This window comes from Cucurbita moschata, unplaced genomic scaffold, assembly GCF_002738365.1.
Source record: "Cucurbita moschata cultivar Rifu unplaced genomic scaffold, Cmos_1.0 Cmo_Scf00033, whole genome shotgun sequence".
Taxonomy (NCBI): Eukaryota; Viridiplantae; Streptophyta; class Magnoliopsida; order Cucurbitales; family Cucurbitaceae; genus Cucurbita; species Cucurbita moschata.
Genome location: NW_019268549.1, coordinates 954,387 through 965,888, shown reverse-complemented (window position 1 = coordinate 965,888; position 11,502 = coordinate 954,387). Strand labels below are relative to the sequence as shown.

General features: G+C 34.9%; 1 protein-coding gene across 3 annotated transcripts; it reads right to left on the bottom strand.

The window, feature by feature from the left end:
• Window positions 1-1,759: 1,759 nt before the first annotated feature.
• Window positions 1,760-7,104, bottom strand: LOC111430215 (S-type anion channel SLAH2-like). Of its 3 annotated transcripts, none has more exons than XM_023066381.1 (7): window positions 6,501-7,104; window positions 5,187-5,367; window positions 4,660-4,834; window positions 4,064-4,555; window positions 3,212-3,982; window positions 2,497-2,528; window positions 1,760-2,407 (listed from the first exon to the last, which is right to left on the bottom strand). In XM_023066381.1, exons 3-7 carry the CDS (start codon window positions 4,816-4,818, stop codon window positions 1,996-1,998), a joined length of 1,866 nt encoding a protein of 621 aa, XP_022922149.1. In that variant the 5' UTR covers window positions 4,819-4,834; window positions 5,187-5,367; window positions 6,501-7,104; the 3' UTR covers window positions 1,760-1,995. The 3 variants fall into 3 exon arrangements, with proteins under 3 accessions (XP_022922149.1, XP_022922151.1, XP_022922150.1); XM_023066383.1 differs by having other exon boundaries at window positions 4,064-4,552; window positions 6,501-7,103; XM_023066382.1 differs by lacking the exon at window positions 6,501-7,104 and having other exon boundaries at window positions 5,187-6,474.
• Window positions 7,105-11,502: the final 4,398 nt, after the last annotated feature.

Here is an 11,502-nt window from a genome sequence, read left to right as displayed (position 1 = left end):
TGGGCATTGCCTCAAGGCGATCTGCCATCTTGTCGGTCCTATCGCCTTTAAGAGAAATCTCATTCATGCAAGACTCCAAAAGCTCCATTCCATTAAGAGCTTCACTTATGCTGAGTAAATGCTCTTCGATTTCAGTCAATAAGGCAACCTGAAACTTGCCCAGTTGTTTCAGTGGACATGCTTGTGTACTACTTTACAAGTAGTCGACTCAATTCTGATATCACTTATCACAATCGCACTTTTGCGTCAGCAAGACGGTGATTATTCGGTAATTGTTCTAACTTAGCAAACAAGTCATTCGTGTGAAATTCGCGTTTCGCGGACAATATTAGCGTATGTTCAAGCCTCGAGTCAGATCTGAGAAATGTTTTAGAAAACATGAACGAGAAAATACATTGAAAACAATTTTAAAAAAAAAAACAATGTTATAAGCTAAAGGTGAGTAAGCAGCAACAATGGCTTTGATAGCATATAACCCTGGTAAGAAGAATCGACAACTAGTCACATCCCCCAATACTACATTTTGGGGCTTTTTAGCCCTGGCTAGTGTAGACAATTAGTCGTTCACCCCCATATTGACAGAACATGAAATACTTTAACATGAAAGCATGTAAAATGGATTTGGAATAGGCATGCGGCCATGGACAACACATCCTAGACAAGTATCACGGTGACACATGATCTGTAGTAGATTAGTCAACACTTTCCAACTAAGCTAATCCTAAAGAATTAGGTAAGATGAATATTTACAATTTTTAGACTAATTATTCGAGTAATATGAATTGATAACACGTGACCGCTCCGAACTAAGCTATTCCTGCTAATTGTTAAATAAAATAGGTCACTTTCATCCCGACTAAGCTTTCTCCACTAATTACTAAATATAACATGTGGCCTTAAATGCTTTCAACTAAGCTATCCTCCGTTATTAAATAAAATTCTAGACATCTCCTTTCAAATCTTTAGTCTAAGATCTCCCAAATGAGCTATACCCTAATTACTAAAAAAAACTTATAAGGAAAAAATTTACAAGATGAATTAGTCTTAGATCAAAATTAACCATATGTAGTTCAGCCAACTTAGATCAAACATGTGACTTTTAGATAACCAAATTATCTTTTAATGGTTGAAAAAATATTCCATAAGAAGAAAATTTATAATTTCTAGACATACGAACTCTCTTAAGGCGTATGACTTCCAATGCACGAACTCTTGTAGATCATACGAACGATATTATACGGATTAGTACTATGGAAAACGTTACTAAACAAGGCCTAACTTGCTCGTGTTCGTGCTCGAATCAATACATATCTCTTTTATTTACATTCCTTCTTTTTTGGAAATTTCTGCTTCACAAGAAGATGCTTCCATTACTGTGGGGGACCAAAGCTTCCATTGTTTCATATCATTTTGCCAGTCATTGTGGGCATAAACAGAGCACATCCAACAGCAAGCTGGTGGCCTCAGTTTCAGTGATAATCTCAGCTCTATATGAATGGATAAAACAAGACAGACAATCCAACATCAATGTTTCATTGTTTTTTTATTTTTTGTCCTAGAGAGACGGTAAGAAGAGATATTTTAATTTTTGACCTCTTGAATTCATCTTCGTCAGCCAGCATCATTGGATAACGGGTACTTTTTACCATCTAAAAGCATTTCATTCTTAAAACTGTTTCAATCATAGCCTTACAGTTTATCGACAGGTTGAAGGGCAGTTAGCAACAGCTGAAACTTGGCAAAACTCAGACTTGGAATATTTCAACATAGTTACTTTATTGATATATCACATGAACAAGATATCAAGGCCATCATAGATATTGATACAAAAAAATTGATAGATTACATGAGATGTCTAACAAAAAAACTATTATCTTACAACTCTCAGTGTGTATAACTATCAAGCTCCAACATGTTTATTGGAACCATTCAAACTACAAAATCAAGTTCCTCGTATGTTTGAGTGGTGACTTTTACAAAGGGTTGAGCCTGTGATCATCTGGGCTGATCACTTGATGATGGGACGATCCCGTCTTCGCCTTCGGAGGTTTTCGGTCCAATACATGCTTCTAAATCTTTGCTATCAGGGCCTGAAAACTTCAAGAAGTTTTCAATATTTTGGGATTCTGAATTTCCATTTCTTAGATTTTGGAACCAGTTCTTCTGTGGTGGTTTTGGCTTCCTGTCGCTAATGGCTATAGCGATGTCATTGGGAAAGAGGTCATGATACACAAAGGCGTGTATGATAGTTGTTACGAAGAGAGACCCCACTATGACTGTTGCAATGACAGAGAGAAGAACAGCAAGAACTTGTGTTACTATATTTGTAACTTCAGTTGAGTATCTTATGGTTGCAATGGCAGCTCCAGTCATGGGAAAGGTATATGCCCACCAGGCCAGTGAGAACCTAATGATTCAAAACAAAATGTTTGTGAGATAAACTAACTTGAAAAGTATGATCAAAGTTTAAAGAGAAGAAAGACAGTTGTGACATACTGGAAGCCTCGGAAAAAATTGACTCGAACTACCTGCAAAGAATCATGGAATGAAACACGTTTAATGAAGCATTGAAATGAAGATTGAATCATCGTTCAAGGCATGGATGGAATTGTGAACAGTATCGGTAAGAGTCCAAACCCACCGCTAGCAAATATTGTCCTCTTTGGACTTTCCCTTTTGGGCTTCCACTCAAGGTTTCTAAAACACGTTTGCTAGGGAAAGGTTTCCACATCCTTATAAAGAATGTTTCGTTCTCCTCTCCAACCGATGTGGGATCTCACAATCCACCCCCCTTTGGGACCCAGCATCCTCGCTGGCACTCGGTTCTCTTCTCCAATCGATGTGGGACCTCCCAATCTACCCTCTTCCGGGCCCAGCGTCCTTGCTGGCACACGGCCTCATGTCCACCCCCTTCGGGGCTCAGCCTCCTCGCTAGTACATCGCCCAGTGTCACCATTAGTAATGGCCCAAGCCCACCGCTAGCAGATATTGTCTTCTTTGGGTTTTCCCTTTCGAGCTTCCCCTCGAGTCTTTAAAATGCGTCTGCTAGGGAGAGATTTCCACACCCTTATAAAAAATGTTTTGTTCTCCTCTCCAACTGGTGTGGGGATCTCATAGTATCCTCATGCTTATGTGTTCATGACAAGCTCATAAAACAACAACAATAATAAACAAAGCCAACAACAAATGAATAAGCTGCATAGAGACTAACCAGTGAGAAATAGAGGAACATAGCGACGAAGTAAATCATTCGTGAAGCGTTATCAAAGGAGCCTTGAATGTTTGCCAATGCCATAGATGCCACGCTAGGTGCTGCTATGAAAAGAAAGAACACAGGATGCAACTCCTTTGGGAGTGTCGCATTGGTTGGTAGTCTTTGGTAGAGAGTTACAAAAAGAACTAAATAGTGAGCCATTCCAATGGCAAAGAAGAATATAGGTCCTTCCTTTAGTCCCATTGAAGCTCCCAACAAAGCCCCCACAAAGTTCCCCACAATGGAAAGATGATTAGTAGGATTAGCCACTTTTGACAGCCTTCGTTGGCCTCCTGACATCCACTGCCCATAAATCTTAAGCTCAAGACATAAAAATGGAGTCATGAGAACATACCAAAGTGCTGGATGCAGTTTGGAAGCAACAGATGGAGGAACACCAATTGCTAAGAACAAGAGGGCTATCCATGGTGCAAAGAAGAAGTTGACACGAATAGGATGGTAGTACTCTCGGCGAACTGCTTCGAAGTACAGAAGAACTTTCAGAAGGTAAGTGGAAGCGACAGTGATTACAAGAGCAATGGAAATGATCCATAAAACAAAATTTATTTTCAGGCTCAAATGAAGGAACTTCGTGGAAACTGAAGAGGCCAATGTTTTCCACATGATTGCTTGGCTACTAACACCAAGACACATACCAAACGAAGAGATTGGAAATCGGAGTAGAAAAGGCCATGTCTTGTCATCTGGGAGCAGTATTTCCTCTGAAGGCTGTTTAGAAATGGAAAATGAAAGAGCAATTATTTCATGTCTGTTGATGACAGAAAGGGACTAAGAATCTAGGTAACATACCCTTAGTGTCTCTAGCTCAGGACCTTCCAGAGCAGCAAAGTAACGTTCAGCAGGTATGTTGTTCTCAATGACTGCTTCCTGAGCTTCAGTTTCATCTGGCCTAATTTGTTGTTGGGACTTTCCACGAAGTATAGTTAATTGCCTTGCAAGTTTTCCAGAGCATGTTTTGAAAGAATCATATCTTCTGTCCTTCAATCTTGAAATACTAGGGTGCGGTGCAGCCTTTATGTTCCTCACCGCATCCTCGAATGTCGATCCCATCGGAATTGGCTGAGAGTGAAACAATGTTGCTTTCTGTGGTTTTTCCAGAGCAGCAAGACCTGAGGTTCCATTGTTTGGAATTCTTTCACCAGTTGAAAAAACTGTTTTGGGGGACAGCTGAACTCCTACAGGGGACGGTGGCATGCTGAGAGAAACAGTATTTTTTCTTTGATGGTTACCCAACTGAAACTCGGCATCGCTTTGCACGCCAGATGATGATACATTTCCCTGCTTAACAATCAATTCTAGAAGATGAACACACTTATAAAATCTCAAAAACCATTAGTTTCATAACTTTCTTCACTAAAATACACATGAATTGCATAAGAACTTACAATACGCAGGGTAGAGGGGTTATTTGGAGGCTCAATCTCTTCATTACACTCTTCAATACTGTCAAAGCCAGCGACTTGAACTGATGATATGTATTTGATTAATGGTGGAACCGCAGACAGCTCCTTGGGTGTATCTTCTTGACATTTTCCATTTTCCATGATGAATTACCACCACCTAGAAAGCATAGAGGATATGAAGATTGAAGAAAGCATGACTATAACGGCCCAACCACATCGCTAGCAGATATTGTCCTCTTTGGACTTTCCCCTTCGGGCTTCCCCTCAAGGTTTTCAAAACGCGTCTGCTAGGAGGAGGTTTCCACATCCTTATAAAGAATGCTTCGTTCTCCACCCCAACCGACGTAGGATCTCACAGTGACTCCGTTTGCTACTTTATTCATGATCTAAACTAGATCAATGTTTTATATGCATCAAGATGAAGAATGTATACACAAAACCAGGTAGAAAACTATGCAACATATTTTAGAACAACCCCTCTAAACCAAATGAAGGAAGGAAACACATACCTTCAAGACAACCGTTCTAGCAGGAAAATGGCAGGACAGATAGAGAAGAAGAATGTAAACGAGTATCCGGTCGGATTAACCTTCAATCAAGCAGGCTCTGTCACTATCTCTCCAAGCAGAAGAAAGATCTCAGACTTGGAATAAATAAAACAATCTTCAAGAATAGAGTTCTCTTTCGATCCTGAGATGGCGAGCCTCGTCAGGGGACTCAGAAACAAAGCATATATTCCACAACAATGAAGAATGAACCAAGAGAAACAAATGAGAAAAACTAAGACACGTCTTTCAAAAACAGGAAATATCACATATTTATAGACAAGAAAAGTCCATGTACTTGCAAAGTTAAAGATAATTACGGCTGCTTATTACATGTTCTTAATTCTTATTCTCGAAAAAGACAAAACATTCGCCGATTCAAGCATAGCATAATGGACAAGACATCAGCTCGCATCTCAAATGTTAATGGTTCGATTCCATATTAAACTAAAAACAAAAAGAAAAGGACAAAATAAAACACCGCAGAGAAACTGTTCCAGCTATAGAGTGGGAATATATGTGTCTTGTCTAAAGTGAACACAAGCTTGAAAGTTTTGTCATCATCTTTATTATAAATCTTTTTTCTATTTGGCTGCTAGCAATTGACATGTTTGAATTAACAGAAAGCTACTTGAACCATGTGTTGTACAATATAAACCTATGAACACAAATCAAAATAAGAGAGAATTTAATTCAAGAAATCCTCATAGACCAAACAGCTATCTAGTAATGGTAGGTAAACAACTTGAATTGAAGGAAGTACTGACCCATGTCAGAAACAATGCTTGAAAAGAAGAAAAAAACAGGGCTGTCCTAATCCAAAGAATGACAACAGTTGGTCAAATCCCAAAGGATTTGCAATTTGAATACACTTAATGGATGCCAGCTATTTCAAGAAGGATTTAAAAGAACAAAACGTTTCCTAAAAACCCAATTCAAGATAAGAGACAGATCAAAGAGTAATGCAGAAGAAAATGGGAAAACCCAGAGGTAGTCATCATGTAATGAAAACTAATTAGAAAATCGAAAGAAGAACAGCGAAATTAGATGGGAAAATCATTTCTGGACAGAGAATTTTGGTCCAGATTTAAGAAAATTATACATCAGACGACAAAACATGATGAACAACGATCATAAGTCAGATACAACATAATCCAGAGAGACCCACATACAGCTTATACACAAAGACAGAGACCCACAAACAGCTAAGAGATTAGGTACGAAATTTCCATGCAAGTCATAGAGAAATTAGAATGTAGGTTAGTTGGGCGGACCGACCTAAATTTTTGGGATCCAATCAAATTTGATAGCAAGATCAGCATTTCTCCACCGTTTTCAAACCTTGTTTTTAGAATTTAAGTTTTTTGTTTAAACTTTTTTCCTGTTCCCTCTTTTCCTCTCACTCTCCCTTCTCGCTGTGCACAACCCAGCAGCGACCCACGTCTACAAATCTTTGATGGAACAAGCTCTAGAGGCTACAGCGGTGACCCAAGTCATGTACTCCGACGACAATGATCAGACGACGTGACACACGCGGCGCCTGAATGCCATGGAATTAGAGCGAGATGGAAAAAGAGGAACCTAGAAGAAAAAAGTTCACCGAGAGTTAGAAAAAGTTGCAAGAAAGTGGGTCAAAACTCATTCAACCACACTTTTTTCGATCGTGGGTACGGATGAAATGGAAAAAAGTTTAAAAGTTTGTGGAAGATGAAAACTAAAAAGTAGGCTTATGAATGTGCGGCGATGCTTCATTTGTGTTTGGTAGCCAAAATGGGCCATTGGCGCTGCTTCCTCAGAATTTTCATAACCATACGAATTGAAGTGGTTAGCTTTCTGCAGGTGGGAAGGACGTGAGCCTTTAATTTGTTGGGTTCCTTTTTCGAGCATTTCATATTTGTTGATCTATGGTCCCTAATCTCTTTATCGACTTCGTGTCGTTCTAATGTTGGTAGATATAAGAACTTTCGTACAAGGCATTAATTATAATTGTTAGGGGACAATCTTCGTACCTTTCAAGTATTATGTTACTCTCGTGGGCTCCAATAAGTGTAGACAAGCTCATTGCTAGAGGACAGTTAAGATTCTTTTACTGATTTTACATAATATCATCATATTGCATATCAACTAATCTGATACAAATGCACGCTCTGTTGATCGTGACAATTATTAAATAACCTTTTAATAGTTTTTACATTGTATAATCGGAAGGGGATGACCTTGTGTTTTTTACCAAATATGATATAATCCAAGACATCTTTTTTCATTTATGCAACAAAAAGTTCCAGATACTTTAAATGCGGCTTCGTTTATTTTTAAATGGTTACAAATTTAGGATAAAGATTGAAATCTAGGTTTATGTGTTTCATTTAATGTATTTTAAGTTTTAAGCCTTTTTATTTATTTTTAAGTTACATTTACATAGTCGTTAATTATAGTCATAAAGTATGAAAGTTACAAACTCTTGAAATGTTTGATGGAAGGTTTAGGTTTTTATTTTGAGGCTTTATAAAGTCTTGTATTTTATATTTGTAAAAGAAATATAGTAAAGAGCATCCGTGGTTTCTTTTAACTAAGAGTTAAGTATTTTTTACAATTTTATATAGTTTAGATTGCATGTTTATAATCATTCAACTTAACATGATCAATTTTGCTTGTGGAGTGATTCGAATCTCAAACAAGTTCACTTAAAGCAGTTTTTAGGGTGTTGAAGCATGTCGAATAAGTTAAAGTTCAACGAGGTCTTCCAAATAGGTACTTACAAATTGTATTAAAGCTCAAACGTGTCTAACATGTTAAAGGATTCTTAATATTATATTAAAAATTAGTATGCTTCATTGAGGCGGTGATTTACACGGTAAATTCACGGGATTGGATTACCTAGGTAATTTTTCTCCATCTTTTTGTAATTTTTTTTATAAAAATATTAATTTCAAAGAAATTTTTAATGAATAATTTCATTTTTTTAATAATATAAAAAATAGTATTCTAAGCATAAATAGATAAATAATTTATTTACTAATATAATAGATTAGTAAATAAATTATTTATTTATTTATGCTTAGAATACTATTCATTATATAATATTTATGCAAACATATATTATATTAAACTATGTCAAACATTTAAAGTACGTCCAGCATTATATTATAATATAATATATTATATTATATATATATATAGTTGGTGAGTGAAGCGGAAATTTGGCTGGAATAAATACAAAGAATATAATTATTATTACCAAAAAATTTGTGATGATATATAATCAACAATTACGAGATCATATGAAAATGAAAATTTGTGACCATTTCTTCTCTCGTTCTTCATTTAAATGAAAATTTTTCATCTCGATTGAAGCCGGTATTCGTGTGACTCCAATCCTAGAACTTGAGTAGATATCTCTAAAAACATTATTTGTGATCTTTTGTAATCAACAATGACGAGATGAGCAATAAATGGAAGAAGAGGGTCAAATCAACGGGTCAATTGCTCAACTCCTAATATTAACGCAAAACTCATTATAAATCAAGAACTCGGCCAGAAATTACACCAGCGATGACTTTATAACCCAAAAACCTCAACGTTCCAGGCCAAAGTCATGCAAAACTACAGTTAACCACATGGTTTGTTTTCTCTTCCTCCCTCGCCGCCGCCGACGGTCAAAGAAGACCGCCGTTGGAATTTCGTTTTCTTAAAATATTAAAAATTAAAAATTATGTTACAATTTTTTTATATATAAAAGATAGCTTTAAGTACAGGAAATTATTAATTTATAATAATATTAAAACTCTACCATGAATATCTTTTTCCCCTTAATTTTAGCCCCTAAATTATTAGGGTTTTTTTTTATAAAAAAAATCATTTTCTTTAATACTTTTAACGCTATATTAATAAAAATGAAATTAATTAAAACATCTAAATTTGTTCTACTCTCAATTTCTTCTTTGTATTGTCCATTTTGATTAATTAGCTCTCAAAATCTTTGATTTATTATTATTATTATTATTACTTATTATCTCTGTTTCTTTGTTAATAAAATAAATAAATAATACTTACAAAACATAGTTTTTGTTTGAACAAAAATAAAATTTTTGAGTTTAATAACGTTATTATTTTAAGTTTATTCCTAGTACAACTGTCCATGTTTCTTATTTTTCATTTTTCACACAATTTTTAAATTGTGTAGAAAAACTGCTTTACGTTTATAGTTTTTGTTTTTTCCTTTCTAAAAATTAAATAAGAAAACCTTTTTTTAATCATTTTATGCTTATTAAATGAACAATAAATATTTTTAAGTAAATATAAATTTTGAAAACTAATTTTTGTATTCTTTATCTAAAATTATTTAGATCAAACGTGCAATTTATTTCTTTATTAAAAGAAATGGCCCAAATAAATGCCCAGACCCATGGGCCCAAATACACACCGCAAGGCCCATAGGCCCAACAAGCCTTCTCCTGCAACTCTTTAGACATAATTTTTAATAATAAATTTAATATAGGTAGGCATATAAAATTAAAACTACATAAAATTTAAAGTTTAGAGGTCTGTTGACGTGTTGAAGGAGGAGACAAAACATGCTGAAAGAATTCTTGTGGGTTTATGAAATAAACTTCCCTCTTAATAACGCAGAGGAACATGAACAGATGCTGAACTTAGATTCCGAATTTAATAATGGAATAAATTTTAGGCAAAGAATCTCCAAATTGATTCGGAGATGTTAGTTAAATGGAGGCTCATTTGAATCAATTCCATCCACTCAAATAGACTATATAAAATAAACATATAAATAATTTAATACACATAAATGAGGAGGAAAAGTAGGCAAATATTAAATAAATAATAAATAATTTCCTGATTTGGCAAATATTAGTTGTTTCCATTATTAGAAAATTAAGAAAGTGGGGGAATAATTCGGTACTTCGCATTAAACAAATCCCATCATTGTCTTAAACTTATTTAACCCTTTCTTTTATTAATTTATTTAATCATCTTGTTTTCTGTGAAATAAAATTATACGATTTTTTTTATTAATTTAATTAATTCATTTAATTCTCTTTTAGTTAAACAAACAAAAACTTAATTAGTACCAAATTAGAAATGTGAGTAAGTAATCAATGCAAATATTAAATGCATTTAGTGTGTTAATTAGTGGAATTAATGGTTGTCAACTTGCTGTCCCTTTTCACCTAATTAAATTGTTTGTATTTCACCCTTTTTCAAAAAAAAAATAAATAAATAAACAACATTCTTATCGTGACCTAATTAATTTTTTCGACTTTTCTATCTCTAATAATGGAGGAGAATTGAGAGATCGTTTATTTTTTCAAAAGAAAAATTTAGGTCGGAATTAGAGGGACACGTGCTAAACTTTACGAGTATAAATTGATTTAGTTCCTCACGTTTATTTCCTCTAATCTTTAGTGTTCAGTAAATTTTAATTTTAAATTTGAAAAGCATGTTAAATTCTTAGAATTCCGTTTGTGTAATAGCTCAAGCTCACTGCTAGTAGATATTGTCCATTTTTGCTTACACTACGTATCATCGCCGACCTCACAGTTTTAAAACCTTGTAGTGGATCTCATAAAAGTGTGAAAACCTCTCCCTAACAGACAAATTTAAAACCATCAGTTGACAACGATACGTAACGAACCAAAACAGATAATATATGATAGCGGTAGGCTTGGGCTATTACAAATTTTATCAAAGTTAGAGACCGAGTGGTATGCGAGCTCGGACTAGTGGTAGAATAGTACCCTACCATGGTACAGACTTGAGTTCCTTTGCCCACCTGGTATACTTTACAATGATGACATTTGTGTGATAAAATCAGAGTGGCACAACGAAAGCGTGGTAGGCCCAAAACGCACCCGACTCTACCGAAATTCAACCGATTGGATTTTGGTGGAGGAATATTCTAACTTGTTTGAATCTTTGGTAAGATACCTTTCTTTGTCGTTAAACTACAGAAATTTTATTTTATTTGTTTTTAAATTGTCTTTAAACCAGCTTTTTATTGTGGGTTTATTAAACAAACATTTACGTGACTCATAATAAAATAATAAATATAAGTTGAAAAGTACAGGTGGCCATTACGTGTAACCCACCAAAAAAGGAAAAAAAAATAAGAAAAATATGTTTTTATACTTGCAACCAAAGCATGTGAGGCTGAGTTGGAAAAAGACCCCTCATTTTGAGGACAAAAGAATATGGGTTCTCTGAATCATCAAACATAAAAAAAAAAAAAAAAAAAAAAAAAAAAAAAAAAAAAAAAAAAAAAAAA